The sequence below is a fragment of the Arvicola amphibius genome, chromosome 1, assembly GCF_903992535.2.
Source record: "Arvicola amphibius chromosome 1, mArvAmp1.2, whole genome shotgun sequence".
In the NCBI taxonomy this organism is placed as follows: domain Eukaryota; kingdom Metazoa; phylum Chordata; class Mammalia; order Rodentia; family Cricetidae; genus Arvicola; species Arvicola amphibius.
In genome coordinates this window covers 184,047,795-184,066,659 of record NC_052047.1, presented here as the reverse complement: position 1 = coordinate 184,066,659, position 18,865 = coordinate 184,047,795, and the positions used below count along the sequence as shown (strand labels likewise).

Below are 18,865 nucleotides of genomic sequence, written 5' to 3'. Positions count from 1 at the left end.
AGATTCAACATACAGTCTCTGTTTCTGGGTGTTCAGAATGACTGAGTCTTATTGAGTTCCAGGGACTGAACCTTCGTTGATTTATGGGCTCCTTCATGATAGACACACTACTAAGCCACCACCTCCTAACCCTCCCCTTTACTTTAAATTTTGAGGCAGTCTCACTGGGTTGCCTGGCAGGCCTTGAACTTTGAAGTCCTCTTCCCTCACCCTCCAAGCAGCCCGATGACAGGCCTGCACCACAGCCTTCTAAGAGTCCTTTAGACTAAGCCGAAAGTAGACCAGCTGAGGTGAACTGCACTGGTAATGGCTGTGTAGTCTCGGAAGCCCGGATGTTGGCTGGGAAATTCCTGCAGGTAAGCCGGCCTTCTACAATTTGTGTGTTCCTTCTTTTTTTTATTATTTTATTTTTTTTGTACATAAGTATCCTCAGAGAAAGTAGAAAAGGCTAAAGGAAAACAAGGGAAAGCAGAGCCCATTACAAAAACCCTCCCTGGGATGGCTGGGTTCTTCGGGCTACTAGAATGAACTAGCAGGCCCAGAAGCTACCCAAGACAGCACGTTCCTGATGTAAGAATGAGCTGGACTGCCCAAGATCATCTCTTCAGGCACTGTTGGTTAGAACCATTTGGCCATGAGATACACGGGAACCTGGCACTTCTCCAAGCCAAGGAGTCAGCTGGTGATGTTTTTGATTTAACGCCAACCGACTACTGGTTTCCTGTTGCCAGAACTGAACCTTGAATTACACCTCAGAAAGGCAGAGCAGGTTACCGGAGTCTGACTCAAGCCTCGTGGCTTCTTCTCTCTTAAAGGCAAGGGACACGCACGGGTGGGGCAGTGAACAAGACCGGGTCCCGGGAGACTGTCCCAGTCACAACACCATGAGACGCATTGCAGTCAGATCCTTTTCATTTTATTATGAACAAACACAACCTCAGATGAGCGGAAATACGTTCAGAGTTGGTATTAATGAGAATTATTAGATCACAAACTACTGTTGCACGTGGTAAAGGGGAACTCCCACCCAAGGAAGGAAACGGCGTCCTGCAGGTTTCCATAGCAGTGAGCATACATTATCCAGCGCATCCACTCACTCTCGGGAAAGAATGATGTAGAGTAACAATGTCATCTGGGACATAGGCACGTGTCAAGTCCATGGTGGACACAGTTACTATAAAAATGTGCAGGACTTAAAATACTCTGCGGAGGATCCCCATGTGTTTTTGTAAAGAGCATCTAGCCATGCTCAAACCTACCCACTGAGGTAGGTCGGGATTATTATCCCAATTTCACAGACGTGATACTCGGTCACATCATTCAGCGACAGGCCCAGTGCTATGGTTGGAGTTTGTCCCATAGTTCATGGGTTGGAAACTTCATCCCCAATGCAACAGCGTTGGCAGCTGGGATCATTAAGAGCTGATTAAGTCGGGAGGGTGCTTCCCGCATTAACACTCTTATCCGAGGAGTGAACTCGTTACTGTTGGAGAGGGACCTGTTAAAAAATCGAGAGTGGTGGGAGGCCCTGGCCTGCACCACCAGCGTAACATGGCCACCACTTTCTTAACTTTATCCTACTAATCTATTTCAACTAAAGACGACGCTCAGGATACTAGCAAACCATGAAGAAGAGCTTTCTCTTTAAATGCCACAACCAGCGTTTAATCTTAAAACAAAGAGCAAAACCTCCAACTCACAGGCGTTCAAATTACTTCCACCATCCATCAGCTATGGGCACTTCATCAAAACAACCCTAAGAAAAGTTCCCAAAACGAAGCCCCGAAAGGGAATACTGCAAATGAATGTACAGTGAGTCCTCCAGCCAGGCCAGTTGACACCTGCCGCATTTTCCAGGCTCACAAGCAACAGATTAGAGAAGAGGTAAGGCACCCGAGTCAGATTTTAGCGTGTCCACAAGGTGAGGACTGTTAGAAAGTCCCTCAATCAGATCTTAGTTCCTTATTAATGTGTCACGTGATCTGAGCTTTAAAATCTTGAAAGTAGTATTCCTTAGTGAGCTGGTACACCCTTCTCCGCAGACCCAAACATAATGGGGTCCCCAGCCACAGCATGGTTCAGCTCCATGGGGCAAGCCGAGAAGAGAAAGTTAAACGGGCACCTGCTAACCAGTGAAGCTAAAGTCACCCAAAAGGCATTTCCAAGGAATAGGGCCACAGGTCAGCAAATACACTGTCATCTTCCAAGAACTCTATTTTAATGAACAGCTAAAGGATAAGGCTGCTTTCATGTGGGCACACAGAGGTCATGAAGCCTCTCTACTCCACTAACACAGGAAGACTGTTCCCTCCCACCACTGGGGCTCAGTGGTATAGATAGCATTCCGTACACTACACAGCCAATCTAATAGAGCAGACCCACACTTCTGCCTTGTTGACTGAGCTACAGGGACAGTTTTATACAACATCCACGGCATCTCAGATGTCCTACCTTAGCTAAAGCTTTGCAGCAGACCATGGCTCCATGTGTAAGGGATTCCAAATGAGGCACTTAAGAACGCGACCTTGGTTCTTGTGCTTCCCATTTAGCTGACAAGACCTCCTCCTCCAAGCACCACAGCATCACCCGAGAGTGCTGATCTGCCCAAGGAGCGTCACTGAACATGCAGGGAGCACTGAGCATGCTCTACCCTGCCTCACATTGAGGCTGAAGAGTAGGAACTGTCTCGCCCACCCTGACCCTGGTGCACTGGCACAACGGGAGCATTTATTTTGGAATGACTCATGAGACAAAAAAAGAGCCTCTCTGAGTCAGGATGTTTCTAGAAAAGTTTGCCAAATTTTTCTTTACCGTTTCTAGAGCGCCAGCAGTCTGAGGGGTAGAGGTGGAGGATCTGAAAGCCACAGGGAAGGACAGCCAGCTCTACTTACTACTGATGCAGCGTCGCATCCCTGCAAAAGGGAGCTGCTGGGACTGCCCGTCTACTACCTGTAAACACACAGGACGTTTCTGCCTAGAGCAAGACTAAATGTCAAAGGGGAAAAAGAAAAACAAACCCACAACCAAAACCACAAAAGTGGGTGGGAAAAAGCAGCATACATGGCAGAGCTCAGAGCCAGGGCCGTGTGCCCCAGGCAGAGACCTGCATGTAGACTGGATGCTCAGAGTCAAGGAGGCATGCATCAAAATACTGTAGGGGAAGCCTCACGGCAAAGAAGGAAGAGCTATTATCTAACCTGTCTCACTAGAGCACCCCAAGACTTTGAAGTCCCCTGGCAATGTGTTCCCGGAAGGTTTTCCTTTGGAAAGTTATTAGGAGCTGCCTGTGGTGTCTTCCAGCTTCTCCAGCGGCTGCCCAACATGGGAGGAACAGGCAACGTGTTCAGCAACTCTTTTCAGAGGGAAGCACTCCAAATGAGTATCTGCAGGTTCCAGGACAGACCTTAAGTCCAACTCTATCAACACTTCCACTTAATTTATGGGAGCAACCAACGGAGAGCATTAAATTAAAAGAGAATTAAAAGCGGGGTGTGCAACTCAAAGAACACTCAAAACTATGAGTGACTGCCCTCATCGGTTTCCAACACGCCTCACCCGAAGACTTCTCGCTCTGCTTGTCCTTTTAATCGCTTTTATTTACTTATTTTAGACAAGGTCTCACTATCTAGAGAGCCACCTGCCTCTGCCTCTCAAGTGCTGTGCCACCCACCATACCTGGCCCGAGAGCCTGGTCATTAGAGGAAAAGAAAATCCTTTTTCAGTCGAGACCACTTTCCCTACCAACGGTTGTTGACCTCTTTTTTATCATCAACCTAAACTACACGGAGATACTGACATGTGTTTTCTAGTGTCACCAAGTTCCATGGCTGTCACCTACTCAGAGTGAGGAGAGGAGGCATGCTGTGTGGAAAGGCTCCCGTGCCTCCGTTGGGCAAGAGCTGAGCCCGATCACCAAAGATCCCCCTCTCCCACATCTCTGATGAACCACAGACCGCATGTTGAATTTGGCCCCTTAAGATTTACCTTCCATTTCATCTGGCAAAGCCTGGGCTAAAAATAACAGGAGAAACCTCTAAAGATGTTCTTGCATCTCTAACTCGAAACACAGCTTAAGAGGTGGGGGTGGGGGCACAAACCTGTACTTTTAGACCCTTGGAAAGTCAGTATGCATTGGAAGGTGAACACTGACCCATAGCAGAGCAGCTGCCGGCTTGGGAGGCAATGAGAAATGAGGTCAACAGGGACAAAGCAAAGAAAAAGACCACGGGAAAAGAAAAGAGAAGGTTAGCATAGAAAGGGAAGAGCCGTTGACTTCCGATACGTGTCCATTTTACAATACTGTACCAGAATGGGTTAACGTCATCACTTTAGCATCTGGGTAGCAATACTCAGTAGTTAATTAACAGAACATTAAGCCTCTGCCAAGCTGGCTTTTGGAACAGAAACCGGAAGATTCCAAACTCAGCCACTCTTGCAGCTCCCATCTCCAGTTCTTTTCATCCTGGCCAAGACAGCGGCCTTAGATACTTTCTTCCGGTCGTAAGCCAGGCCCAGGACAGCCATGCAGTCGATGAAGAACGTCGTGAAGTTGACGTGCCAGCGGTACTCACTAGCGGAGTAGTCGTAGGGGAAGGCGTGGTGGTAGTTGTGGAAGCCCTCGCCTGAAAGAGAAGCACGGGGAGCAGTTAGGGGAGTCGGTGACTGCTGCTTCCTGATCTTAGCACACCTCTCATCCAGTGTTCCTTAAACCTTGGAGAATCAGACTGTGAGTGAATGGATAAATCCAGTATCTTTTCCTCTGATGAAACAGACACCCTCAAAGGCATCATGGTTCCATTTATATTACGGGATCTATATATCTTATCTAAATTACTCCATTTCTAAGAGGATCACTGTAGAGTGTAGATAATTTATTTCAAACATGAATTAAAGACACGAGCAAGGGCTGGAGGGATGGCTCAGTGGTTAAGAGCATTGCCTGCCCTTCGAAGGTCCTGCGTTCAGTTCCCAGCAACCACATGGTGGCTCACAACCATCTGTAATGAGATCTGGTACCCTCTTCTGGCCTGCAGGCATACGTGCAGACAGAATACCGAGAATACTGTATACATAATAAATAGATTTAAAAAAATAAAAAAATAAAGACACAAGCAAAGGTTGGCCCCTGAAAAGATATATGTAAGTTATAAAAAGAAAAATATTTTAAATTTATTTTTAATATTTGAATGTGTATATACGCATGCACACACACCATAATGTGTATGTGGAGGTCAGAGGACAACTTGTATTTCTTCTACTTTGTGGGTCCCAGGGATCAAAACTCAGGCTGGCCAGGCTTGGCGACATGCCTTTTCCTGCTGAACCATCATGCCAACATAGAAAAGATACTTTTAGTAATATCCAACATAGCCGAAGCTAATGAGCGCTATACAAAGATGAGCACCAATCTGAACAGCGTCGTTGGAGGACCAATGTCTGTTATCGCTAAAGAAAAGCAGCCAAGGGTCGGCATATGGAACACAAACTCGAGGCCTCTGTCAAACTCTCTTCTTGGAAAGGACAGGAAGATGCGGGCACAGGGAGGGAGCAGAGGCACGCGTTCACCCATCCTGACACCCAGACTGGATTTATAGGCTGGATCAACTCCGATCAAATCATCGGATAGGATTCCCCAAGCAATGTTGTAGGGAGGGGAACTCGAGCACAGAACAGAAGAAAAGAGAAAAGCAAAGGACAAGTGGGAAGAGGCTGGTAGGGAACAAGAAGACACATGTGCTAATGGCCACCACACGGGCATCACGTTCAAGTACACTACAGAGATCAAAGTGCAGCATGGCTAAATAAAAACGTGACTTACATTCGTGGAAATACCCTACTTTTCTGTTTATGATCTCTGACCCCCAATGAGACTGCAGACCCACCAGAAGTTACGGCCTCTCAAAAGGTTCCCCCAGTAAAATCACCCCAGGATTATAGTGGGAAACATACACAAATTGGATTGTTCTGACTCCTCTGGCTCCTGGCCAAGCATCTCCAGCAACAAGCCACCAGATACGGTCACGCTGGGGACTTACCCACAGCTCCCATGGAAACCAGGATATTCTCCCGAGAGCTAATGTTCTTGTCGTAGGGGCGATAGCCATAGAGGTGGGCGGCACTGTTCACCAGCCAGGTGGCATTGAGCACCACGGCATAGCGCAAGAAGGTGCTGACACACAGGCTGTTGAGGAAAGTTTCACCCCAGAAGTACCAAGGCACCACTGTGGGCAGGATGAAGCACATCAGCAGGAGACCAGGCTTGTAGTACCTACAATGAGACTGCACATTAGAGCCTGTGGAGAGGGGACGCTCACACTTCCGTCAACTGCCCACTCCTGACAGGCAGGGCTGTTTCTCCCCTACACCATGACTAAAGAGCAGCAGGAACCAGACACACACACACACCAAAAAAAATGTGGGAGAAAATTTGAAAGCAAATGCTGTTATCTCACTGTTTAGATGGGGCAGCGTGGACGCAATAAATTCATGATCACAGCCGCTTCCTGAGCTGCTGTTTACCTGCCTTTCTGTTTCGCTCTCATGACCACAGTCTCAGGTGTGTTTGTTAGGTGTAGTGTGTGGTGTCATGTCTCTACTCCTGCCACCAGCATTCTGAGCTCTGCTGGCCCACCCCGAAACACTCTGGAGTGTCCCGGACCAACTGCAGGCCTCTGACCCTATAGCAACACTAGCTCTCTGCATCTCATAGACCAGATACTCCAAGGGAACGGACTAACTGCAGGCCTCTGACCCTATAGCAACACTAGCTCTCTGCATCTCCAGATACTCCAAGGGAACGGACTAACTGCAGGCCTCTGACCCTATAGCAACACTAGCTCTCTGCATCTCCAGATACTCTGAGGGAACGGACTCCCTCCCGGGTCCTTGAGTACCCAAGTCTTCACTTTCACACCCTGCAGCAAACCCCTTCCATCAGCTTTGACCTCTACTCCCCTGGCTTAGGTCTCTTCCTATCACCTAACTGTGCCCCTCCCATGAGTGGGCAACAGCCCCACACTACGAGAGGACCTGCTGGTAAGGTCACTGCTCTTCAGTCTTCACGTAGGACGCCATAGGAAGGGCACCAGCAATGCCTTGACCGCTCTTCTTATCTCTCACACCTAGTACTTCAAGCAGAGGAACATTCCTGGAACATTCTTGAGGTGTTAGCTCACGACACTCTGCCTACACAGTCCGCCTCTGAACCACCTGTGATGTCTCCGTGCAACTGTGGATTCCACGCCACTTCCCCTAAGCCCTTCCCTGACCAACAGAGAGCAATCTCCCTGCTCTTTGTATCTGTGCGGTACAGACATATCCTGGCCTGCAAGACGATTACTATCAGGCCACTCAGCTTATCCCTCTGTCTCCTGCTAGGCTACCAATTCCTTCAAGAGGTTTCAGTTACACTCAGTTCTCTGTCCTTTGTTTTAGGGCAATAAACGGCATTTTTGTTTTGCTTTGCATTTAACTGGTTCCAATCAGATAAAATTAGTTTACTTCTGTGGCCCATAGGAAATTAAAAATAAGTTTTAAAATAATCTGAATATGTAGACCCAGTAAGTCATGACTTTAATTTTACAATTCTTAAGTAAAAAGGCCGAGAGTAAACCCTACGTTCCCAGGATCACCCCTCTTCAGAAGACTCACCTCCTCTGGAACATGACCAGCTTCTCGGCTTTTAGGTCAGACATGTCCAGTTTTCCTCCCTTCTCTTTGACAGCCGGGTGTTTGCGCACGAGCAGCCAGCCCACGTGAGAGAAGAAAAAGCCACGCCGGGAATTGTGAGGGTCAGCGTGCGTTTCTGAGAACTTGTGGTGGGCGCGGTGATCTCGGGCCCATTCATACACGTCATTCTGAGGGAACAGAAAAAGGAGACACCAGTATTGAGAAGAGAAGCCCTTTTGGGAGAATGCAAGGGCCCAGAACTCCCAGTCTACATAAAATCCTCAGGACTGGGCCGGGCGGTGGTGGCGCACGCCTTTAATCCCAGCACTCGGGAGGCAGAGGCAGGCGGATCTCTGAGTTCGAGGCCAGCCTGGTCTACAAGAGCTAGTTCCAGGACAGGCTCTAGAAACTACAGGGAAACCCTGTCTCGAAAAACCAAAAAAAAAAAAAAAAAAAAATCCTCAGGACTCTGGCTCAAGAATATGCATGGGAAGACGGTGAGGGGTTCTCTGCTTCACACTTGCGTTAAAACTAAATACATACAGAGCCAGGAGGTGGTGGCGCACGCCTTTAATTCCAGCACTCAGGAGGCAAGGCCAGCCCAGTCTACAGAGTTCCAGGACAGCCAGGGCTGTTAGACAGAGAACCCCTGTCTTGAAAAACCAAAAAGGAAGAAAAGTACATGCGGAAAAGCCACTTAAAGTCCCAGAACATAGGTATAGCATGGCCTCTTTCTGAGACTGTATGGAAGGAAGGGAAGGAGCTGGCTTGTCACAACCCTTACGTTTCATTAGCAAATAAGTTGGTGGATTTCTTTTTAAGTTCATCTTATATGTGTGTGTGAATATAGATGGGTGTGTGCCACAGCACATGTGGGGTCAGAGGACAACTTTCAGAAATCAGTTCTGTCCTTCCACACAGCAGGCTCTAGGGATCAAGCCCAAGCCTGCAGAGAAAGCACCCTAACCACTGAGCCATCTTGATTATCCACACAGCAGCTTTTCAAACAGGGACAATGGGACATGGTGCATGTGGAGCGTCTTCAGGCTCAGAGTATGAGGCAAGTGGCCTTGGGTCCTGGGGTGCTACTCTGTAGAAACAGGCGAGGCATGCCATCCAAGGCCAGCACTAACTCACGAGCACAGTCCCACTTCTAAGACCCCTGGACTTGTCTGGGTCCTGCCTGCCATATTTTCAAGAGTATACCAGTGTCTCTTCCCTCTGTCCCCAAGAATCTTGTAAAGATGCTAGGCCAGAGATAATCAGGCATATCTGGTAAGCACTTCAAATATTAATGAGACAGAGGGGACTAATTTGGTTTCCCGGTGTCCTCTTGCCACAAATAAAGCCTACCACTGGCTATCCTGAGTCCCTAAAGCTTAGGAGCCACAAGGGTCCCCTTCCAATTCTCTATCCTTGCTCTGTTTCACTTCCCACCATTGCCTCACTCAGGAATGCAGTGTGGACGGAGCCCATCTCTGGGCGTCTCCTCATCTATAAAGGGGCAGTAACAGTATCCGTTGCCCCAATCGGAAGCGAGGACTTAGTCTATTTTAAAACAACAGAGCCCCAGTTCTATGAGAGATGACCTCTGTCTCACTGGGATGTAGTCGCGTGAGTGAGCTGTTCACCTATGGTCCAGGAAACCAGGGACAGCATCCAGCTCTTGTGCCCCATCCTTTATACTAAAGACCCACCGCAGCCACACTGTAATGACACCACAGGGACCTGGAGAGGAAAACAGCACCTGGGGGCCCTTTATTTCCCTTCCCAGTGACTCTATGTTTAACACCGAGTCTGCCCGAGACCAGAAAAGGCGATGACTGCCCATCATGGAGTGGAGGCACACACAGCAACGGCACCACTTCTTACCTGGAAAGCCATGGTGTTGGCAATGATGAGGAAGAGCCTCAGCGGCAGCCGAGCCTTATAAGTTCGGTGGCTCCACAGGCGATGGGCCCCGGCCGTGATGCCCAAGGCACTGATGACATAGTACATATATGCTGCAGGACAAGAAAATTGGGGTTATCACCAACAGGCCAGTTCCATGTGGGAAGTGTGCCAAAGACAGTCTGCTCGCACCAGTCAGTTTCTCGTTCAGCCTTTGGGGAAAGGTCGGGTTTACCCTGAAGCCCTGGGAAGCCTTGATCTGTGAAACCTCGGAGATTTTACTACGGCTTTACCGCCATCATCAATCACGAGTCTATAAGGGCCTCATCCTGGGGTTTATCTCCTTTGACCTCTAGCTGTCCTCTAAGATGTTCTGGTCAGGAAACTGCATCTCAACCTAGAACCCATACCCAGGGGAGTTTTTGAAGCAGCAGCCAGAGCAACTCGGACAATGACTAGTTAGAGAAAACAAGGAGTGACACACTGAGTGGCCAGCTCTACACGGAAGGCTTTTCCCAGCGGGGACAAAACCACTTCAATGCCGTAGCGGTATAAGGCACAGTCAGAGCTGCAGAGTGCCTCAGCCATCACCAGGGATAATAAGAGCCTCCTTTCTCCACACCCTGAATAAGGTGGGTGCTGTTAGCACCATGCATTTCTGGTGAAGATACTGTTTGAAGGTGCGTTTCCAGCTCTCCTATCCAGCCCCCGAGATCTGTGTGCTCAGTTCCTGAGTCTCTCGGTCAGGCTTCTGTCTGTGGGAAACACTCGAAGCTGGCAGATGGGCACTGCCTCACTGTCCTTGAGGCACTGCAGGTTACGGAAGTGCCAGTCATGATGGAGAAGTGGGGAAGAGAGCAGTTCACCCTTCTGCCCCCTCCACTGGCTGATCCCTGCACTGGCTGAACCAGGAAGCAGGGGCTGGGGCCTCGGTAGATATGGCCAGTACTGACTCCCTCCCAAGGAACATCAGGAAACAAAGGGCCACCAGGGGCTACAGAACTTGGTTGCCACTGGAGACACCACACATTGCACAAACGGCTCTGTGCCCTTCTGCAGACAGGTAAGTTTCCTAAGAAACCTGTCTTCTCTTTTCCCAGTTCCTGTCCCTCCCACAGGACCCAAAAGATACAACAGGACAGCAAACTATGGGAAGTTCCGGCCATACCTACGTTTGGAAAGATCCTAAGGTAACCCTAAGGTATCACAGGAGGCTTTGGACAAAGCAGAAGCTGGGGGTGCACCAAGGAAATACCTGCATTTATTTCATACCGCAGACGACCCAAGCAAATTGAATCCAAAAGCACAGATAACGTAATGGGGTGAGGGTAGGGGCGGTGGAGGGTGCACAATAGGACACATGGATCCCACGCACAAGAACCCAGATAGTCTTTTTATTTGTTTGCTTTTGGAGACAGGTTTTCTCTGTAGTTAGAGCCTGTCCTGATCTGTAGACCAGACCGGCCTCGAACTCACAGAGATCTGCCTGTCTCTGCCTCTGAAGTGCTGGGATTAAAGGCATGCACCACCACCACTCCTGCTGAACCCAGATAGTCTTAAGCCTCTTCAATTCACCTCTCAGTCTAGCACATAGGAAACTAAGATTCTGTCCCTGTCTCCCACAGAAAAGTGTCCCCCAATAGTGGGTATCAAACATCTCATAGGTTTAAATTCAGAAATAAACTGGAGGAGCTGGCCCACTAGGCTCTCTCTCACAGTGTTGTCAAAGACGTCTATTCAGAGTCCACGGAGGTACAGAAGACTTTTAAAACAGCCAAGCCAGGAGCAGGGCTGGCAGGGCATACAGCTACTCAAACAAGTTTGCCATTCCTACTCTCGACAAAGATGTGTTGTCAAGATTACGAGGAGGGCTGGAGAGATGACTCAGAGGCTAAGAGCACCGGCTGCTCTTCCACAGGTCCTGAGTTCAACTCCCAGCAACCACACAGTGGCTCACAACCATGTGTAATGAGATCTGGTGCCCTCGTCTGTCTGTAGGCATACATGCCAGCAACACACTGTGTATACAATAAATCTTTAAAAAAGAAAATGAGGGGACTATCTGATACCTGGAATACTCTCAACAAGACCTTGACCGGTAGAGACAGAGGCAGCTAACACTACAACCAGCTCATCTATACATACACTGCCCTCCAAGGGAGCTGCCGTTAGTATCTATACTCAGAACTGCTCCCGAAAACCTCCCGCTGTGCTGAAGAACCCCTTGCTCGAGGGCCCACAGGGAGCAGCAAGAAGCTCTGATCTGATCTACAGAGCTCCAGTCCCTCCTTCCTGGTTCAAGGTTCAGAGGTGAAGCCACCTGCAGAGCACACGTGTGCCTCCAGGGGGCAGCACTGCTACCAACCTCCACCGAGGGATCCCCATGGAGCTGAGCTAGGCAGGTAGCAGGACACTCACACATCACAACCATCTGAAGGCTGGGGCTGCTCAAGGCTCTATTCCCTGCCACGAGGCATGCGTTTAGTGTGGTATGGGGTTTGAAGGGGAAGGGTCCCTAGCGCTAGGTGGCGATGAGCAACGGCAGCGGACAGAGCGGAAGGTGAAACACTTTGGCGACCTTATTTTAGTCTAAGGATGTTTTGATGGCTGGCTTGGGCCAAACCCTTGGACTTGGATACACAGTAGCCTGCTTCACCGTCCTGCCGGTCAACCCGCCTGCTCTGGCTGGCCAGAGAGATCCAAACCGTTGTGTTTACAAATCCCTTCTGATCTTTCCTCCCAAACAGCATCCCGTGGCTCTGTCCCCTCACTGGGCTCAACATGCTGCCTCCCATGAGGCCCGTGGTCTGGTTCTTGGTTCCAAAGTCCTCTAGACAGGGCCTGCTTCTTTTGTGGAGGGCAGGGCTGGGACAGGTGCCATTAGGTGACTCATACAGAAAAGCCTGTTCAGTGGCCTCAGCATCAATGTTAAGAGACTCTTAAAATTCCAGTGCCCCCATCCTAATCCCACTAGGCTTTTCCCAGCCCAGCTGGTCCATTGGACACCAAAAAGAAAGGGCTGCTGCCTTGGGTCAGAGGCCACCCCGTTAAAAAGCAAGTAGAACTCAGAGGTACCCGCTCAAGACAAGGGGAGCTGCTCACCGAAGAGGCAGGTGTAGACCTTGCAGGAGGGAATCAGTGTGATCCCATACAGGGCCCCCAAATGCAGCAGGGCCATGAGGATGATGTTTCTCCAGACGTACTGCAGCTTGGGCGGGGGCCCCTCCTCATCCTGGTAGCTAGGGTCATATAAGTCATCTTTTAATTCAGGGCGAACGTCTGCTCCCCAGTGGTGAGGGTTCTTTTCAAACTCTCCTCCGTTCTGCTGTCCCCCAGAGGGAGGCGCTGTGATTGTGGTGGTGGCTGAGTAAGAGCCAGCGATCTGCCAGGAGAGGGGGTGGAGAATTAGGACTGCAGACGCGTGGGGGCAGCAGGGGGTACTTTCCTCTACCGTAACTGCGGGAAGGATGCAACAGCCGCCCTAGCCCAGTGCCAAGGTTGCACGACGGTGGAGTGTCCCACGCAATAGAACAAGGAAAGTTTCCTGCAATGCACAGACCGGCGGGAATAACCCTTATGCTGAAGGGGCAGGACAAATATCTTATTAGCAGCACCCTTAGCAACTCACAAAGGAGACCCTGCAAGTATCGGAAAGGGGGTCAGGTTTCACTTTAAAGACCAAGAAACACCGATGGGGAATCAAATGCCCTAAGTAAAAATCTGGCTATCATACGGTAGAGAAGTAACCATTCAAGGCAGAGAAATTCAAAAATGATGGTTAAATGCTCCCAGCTGCTCTGAACTCTCTCCAACCCCCAACCAGCCACCCACCTAGAAGTCCAACGCGCACCCGTCAACCTGAGAGGGAGGGGCCATCTGGGGGGAGCTCACCTCTTGCAGTATGTGGGCCGGCATCTTGGCGTCGGGCGCGGGGGTCACGCTCCCAGGGATGAGGATGTGCAGCGAGCTTCAGACCTCAGGGACTGAGGGTGCTATCACTAAGTTTCTGCAACCCACTGGTGCAGAAACCCTGAGCTCCCTGTACCAGCCCTGGGCCAGAGTTAGCAGTGGGGTAATCGTGTCCTGTATTTCCTTAGGTTCGTTTTATTAATCAATGACCAGGCACAAACTGAAAAGCTGGCTGGCCAAGGCAGCCACGGGCGGAGATAAGGATAGGAAATGAGAGCACGCCAAAATCGCAGCTTGCAGCCACCAGTGTCCAGGAGTCGGAATGCTGCAGACACCAACACCGCATTGTCCCATCCCCAGTGAGGCGGAGGGGGGAGATGCTAATGAGGCTTTCGTAAACTCTGGCTTATCATTGGCCGATGGGAATTTGGTACCACCTCGTCCTGCTGCTCTCATTGGCTCTGCACAATCTGCTGTTCCCTCTGCCTCCAACTCCTCCCCCCCCTCCTCCCTTCTTTTTCTGCCTTTTGGCTTCTCACCCATCCCCCGCTGGTCCTCCACCCAGCCCCCACCCTGCCACGGGGGCGCTTCGGCGGTCTTTCTGGGAGAGAGGACCCAATCCAGCAGTGGGAGTTGGCTTCCAGGCCAGGAAGACCCGGCAACGTTGGGGAAGCCACGATATCTCCGACCACTCATAACTCCATCCGGTCTTGGCATTTCCAGAGGCGCGTGGGAAGGGAAATGGCTACCACCAACAGAGAGCAAAGCTGAGTGGTGCCTGCAGGCCCGCCTCCCTCCCCAACTGGCGCCTCTGTAGACCCTGCTGGAACAATGACTCTGTCTCGCTCACCAGCTCTAGGATGCTTACCAGATAATATTCTGGTGCCATAATCAAGTTTTCAGAATCAGTGCCCTGCCCCTTCCCACTAGGCTTAGTTAGTAAGGTCACTATACATACTGTGAAGGCACAGCGGCTGTATCCAATCCCACCCCCCATCCTCATGCCTTCCGAAAGCACATGGCACCTTTGGGAGACTCTAACGTCAGGTTGGAATTTTGCAGTTTTTCTTTATGGAAAAGACCAGGAGACCGCAGGCCAGGAGGGACTCGTGTGTGGAATAGGAGTAGGGAGCGGTGGCTGTTGAATGATCACTGCAAGCCTCGCTGTGACTGCGCAGTGGGTACTCCATCCTTCCACTTTAAACAGGAGGAATGTGGCATACGCAGTTGAGACGGCATGCGAGGGGTCTCCTCAGCCAGTAAGTGGTGGGGCAGGCTAAGCACAGCCATACAGAAAGGATGCTCTCAGCCCCTGCTCAGGACCCTATGGCCCGTGGCTCCTTAGGTGCTCTGATCTCACAGACCTTCCCTTCATGGGCCCTTCTTCTCTGGGTCTGTGTTAACTCTATCAAGAGAGCCTGTAACCTAGCAGGCTATGCATTCACAGAGTCTGCTTCCACCCCATTTTTTTTTCTTTTTTTTTTTTTTTTTTTTTTTTTTTTGGTTTTTCGAGTCAGGGTTTCTCTGCAGCTTTTTTAGAGCCTGTCCTGGAACTAGCTCTTGTAGACCAGACTGGCCTCGAACTCACAGAGATCCGCCTGCCTCTGCCTCTGCCTCCCGAGTGCTGGGATTAAAGGCGTGCGCCACCACCGCCTGGCTCTTCCACCCCATTATTGCATTGCCCACCTCCTCTAGGAAAAAGGGCACAATAGATATTGGCAGTACTCAAGAGGAGAGATGCCGGGCATTTCCTGGGAACAAGACAGACCTCTTGCCTCCTGGTTCTCAGGGGCTTGCCAGCTCTCTAGTGACCAGATACCTCCATTCCAGACCTGGCTGGCTCGCCAGTGCTAGCTAGGAATGCTGACTGGTACCAGGTATTCTCAGCAAAGGGCAGTTGTGCTGGGGTGACTCAAGTACTGACTGAAGTTACCTGGAGGCGCTGCTACCCCTTGGGTTGTCTGTGTGATGTCTGATCTGCTTGCTTCTTCTACCAGCTGTGTCCTTGGCTGCTAAAACACACTCCCTTAGACTGTAAGGCATGTACAGGAGAAATCGGTGTCCCATGGTTTTGGAAGCCGGGCATCTACACCAAAGCACCAGCTGTCTGACGTCTGCCAAGAATGGGCCATCTCTTCTCTGTCTTCAGTAGGAGGGGATGAGCTTTGTCTCTGGAGTTTCTTTTTTTTAAAAAGAAGTATAATTGTGTGGATGTGTGTGTGTGTGTGTGTGTGTGTACACATGAGCGCAGGTACTTTAAGAAAGCCAGAGGTGGTGGATCCCCTGGTGCTGGAGTTGAGCATCCTAACATGGGTGCTGAGAACCAAACTCTGGTCCTCTGGAAGAATAGCAAGTGCTCTCAACCGCTGAGTCACATCTCCAGCCCCTGGGATTTCTTTTATAACGACACTAATATCATCCATCATCGTGGTGAAGGGTCACCTCCCAAGCCAGCGTTCCAAATACTAATGAGGTTTCTCCATAAGAGTTCAGATTTCAAAGTATGGCACTCTTTCGGGTAGAAGATGCAGGGTTTCCTTTGGGATGCTTTCATTGCTATAGAAGACAGCTCTACATCTGAGACAAACCTGTCCTTGCACTTCCTCAGCCTGCAGTCCACAGTGCTGCTGGCATTGATACCTAGGGCTGGTTGGTGAAGTTACTTAAGCCAGTTGCTATTGCGGTCATTGTCTATCAGAGAAAGCTAGGGGAGACTTGCCAAGACAACCATGTAGAGCAGGAGCCCTACGTTTCTCTACAGGACCAGTTGCTGCCCTGGGGGAAAAGTTCTGGGAGCCTAGAAAAGGGCTGAGTTAAAGCGAATGAGTTCCAGGAAGAAAGAAGGTGGGAACAATGTAACTGTTGACCGAAGCAAGAGAGGACGCTGCCTGTTTCATACCATGCATGCTAACTTCAGAACTTCCTGACTGGGCACAAAATAAAGCTGTGTGGAAGGAATGATATGGGGGCAGCATGAGGCTTGGCATCAAGAAGTGACCATCAAGTTACTGGGACTAAGTGATGAACATCTGTCTGTAGCTGAGTTTGCAGTGATGCAGGTAAGAACTATTTTGGTACAGTGCATACTTGGAAGGTAGCGATGAGAGCTGTACCATTCCTTCTTGAAAGAGGACACAAGGTGCTAGGGCAGTTTTTAATCTTGACCCCTTCATCCTTGGAAAGTAAGAATAAAATAACTGCCATTTAGGCATCTTAAATAAATCAGTTAATTTGAATTACAGGGAGTCCTATTGGTCTTGGGATGAAGCATGTACTTGCTATCATGACTTTGGAGGCCCTCTGGACCCTGGAACTTCCCTGCTTATATATTTCCCTTAAAGGCCCTCATTGCTCTTCAATCCCTTGATATTTTACTGTTAAAACCTATGGATACTCCTTCGCCTTTGCCTAGAGCATTCTGCCCCTCCAACCTTTACCCACTGTTGACCTTACTGATTTCCTGGTTTTGTTCTTGGTTTTGGGGTGTTTTTTTGTTTTGTTTTGTTTTTTTGGTTCTTCAAGACAGGGTTTCTCTGTAGCTTTTGGAGCCTGTCCTGGAACTAGCTCTTGTAGACCAGGCTGGCCTCGAACTCACAGAGATCCGCCTGCCTCTGCCTCCTGAGTGCTGGGATTAAAGGTGTGCGCCGCCACCGCCTGGCTTGGTTTTGTTTTTAAATCACCGAATGGTTTACCAGGTTGGCTCTCTGTGTCACATGTTCTTTAAGCCCTTTGTGGTTTCTGCTTTCCTGACACTGTTTTAGGATTAACGGAGAAGATAGGGCTTGAGTACCTGACCCAAGATGGGCGTTGTTCTTTGAATTTGTCATACATGTCATAAATAGGATGCACTTGAAATATTACCTCTTTATTATTTCTTCCAGGACCATCCTCCTTTAAGCAGCAAATGAGCATTATAGATAAGGTTGTTTAGAAAAGATGCCTTTTCTTTACTTCTCAACCAGGATTGCAAGCCTTAGGGATTTCTAGGTATGGAGTGGTGGGTGGGAAGTGGAGATGTGGCAGATGAATGGAGAATCTTCTGTCCTGCGTCACTTGGGGGCCTTGCTGTCAGTCTCACACTGTGGCGTGTTTTCTACCCTCATTTCTAAGCGAAAGGCAGGAACTAGCTAGGCAAAGGGAATAAAGAGGAGAGGGCCACATACTTGACTCCGAGCTGGCTCATCCTAGCTCAGCAAAACACTGACTAGAGAAACTAGAGAAACGCTGTTTGTCACAGTGTGAACTCATCCTCAGTGAAAGAAAAGAATGAAAATTACTGTAAGTAGTTATCCCCTATCATGTCAGATATAAAGTAAGTGTTTTCTAATGTGGAATTAAGGCAGGCTATTCCCATAAGCTCCATAAGGGATGTAAATTAATAATGATCTTTTTATCGACTCTTCTACCCATCTCACTCCCCTCCCCTTCCCTTCCTTCATGAACAGCTCCAGTCCAAAGACATCGGATAAGCAAGGTATTTCGGGAGCACAGAAGTATCTAGAATTAGGTGCTGCAGTGTAAGCCACTGTAGAGTCCTTGTTCGGGATGCTGTTTGGCACTGGATGCTGGAGCCGGAATGGGGAAAGCAGAGGTCACTTCACCCCACCCCCACTCCTGGAGGAGCAGCCTGATTCAGGGGTTGGGTCCCAAGTACAGTGAGGAACGTGACTGGCTGGTGAAGAAGGGGTTCGGTACACAGCCTCTGGGAATGTTCCTTCTGGAAGGGACCAGGGAGAGGGGTCGAAGGTCAGCTCTGCCCATTCATTCCTTTCTGCTGTAGAACTCTGAACCATTTGCGAAATCTCCCTCAAGACTGTTAAGTGTAGGAAGGTATGTGTGTTAAGCTAAAAGAACATTCTATTCCTATTTTATTTAAAAGTTTGTTAGCTTGCTTTATAAACCCATATATGTAGGTGTTTCTTCTCTTGGTAGGGCCCTGGTATCTTTTCTTTTCCACTTCATTATTCTTAGAAGAGAAATTAAGAATGTATAATTTAATAAGCTGTCTGTGGGTTGGGGGTGTAGCTCAGCGCTAGAGGCCTTGCCTAGCATGAGCAAGGCCCCTTCTATCAGCAGCACCGCAAGAAAAAAGAGTTGAGGGTTATTGTTCACACATGTAATTTTCTTTTTTTTTTTTTTTTTTTGGTTTTTCGAGACAGGGTTTCTCTGTAGCATTTTTAGAGCCTGTCCGGAACTAGCTCTTGTAGACCAGGCTGGCCTCGAACTCACAGAGATCTGCCTGCCTCTGCCTCCCGAGTGCTGGGATTAAAGGCGTGCGCCACCACCGCCCGGCCTTGTAATTTTCTTTCTTGGGAGGCTGAGGCAGGAGGAATTTGTGTTCAGAATAAGCCTAGGCAACGTTGTGAAACCGTGTCTAAAATAAACAAACAGCCCATGC

The 18,865-nt window shown here is 49.4% G+C and overlaps 1 protein-coding gene across 1 annotated transcript; it reads right to left on the bottom strand.

Annotated features, from left to right (window-relative positions):
- Positions 1 to 894: 894 nt before the first annotated feature.
- Positions 895 to 13,827, bottom strand: LOC119820725 (stearoyl-CoA desaturase 2). The gene is made up of 6 exons (XM_038339276.1): positions 13,450 to 13,827; positions 12,661 to 12,940; positions 9,541 to 9,671; positions 7,651 to 7,856; positions 6,036 to 6,268; positions 895 to 4,622 (listed from the first exon to the last, which is right to left on the bottom strand). Exons 1-6 carry the CDS (start codon positions 13,471 to 13,473, stop codon positions 4,423 to 4,425), a joined length of 1,074 nt encoding a protein of 357 aa, XP_038195204.1. The 5' UTR covers positions 13,474 to 13,827; the 3' UTR covers positions 895 to 4,422.
- Positions 13,828 to 18,865: the final 5,038 nt, after the last annotated feature.

Excerpts from the sequence above, each read along its gene's own strand:
- LOC119820725 (XM_038339276.1), bottom strand. The coding sequence starts at position 13,473 with ATGCCGGCCCACATACTGCAAGAG. Across the intron at positions 12,941-13,449 it reads CGGCCCACATACTGCAAGAG|ATCGCTGGCTCTTACTCAGC; the intron begins GTGAGCTCCCCC and ends CTCTCCTGGCAG. Across the intron at positions 9,672-12,660 it reads GGTCTACACCTGCCTCTTCG|CATATATGTACTATGTCATC; the intron begins GTGAGCAGCTCC and ends CTTGTCCTGCAG.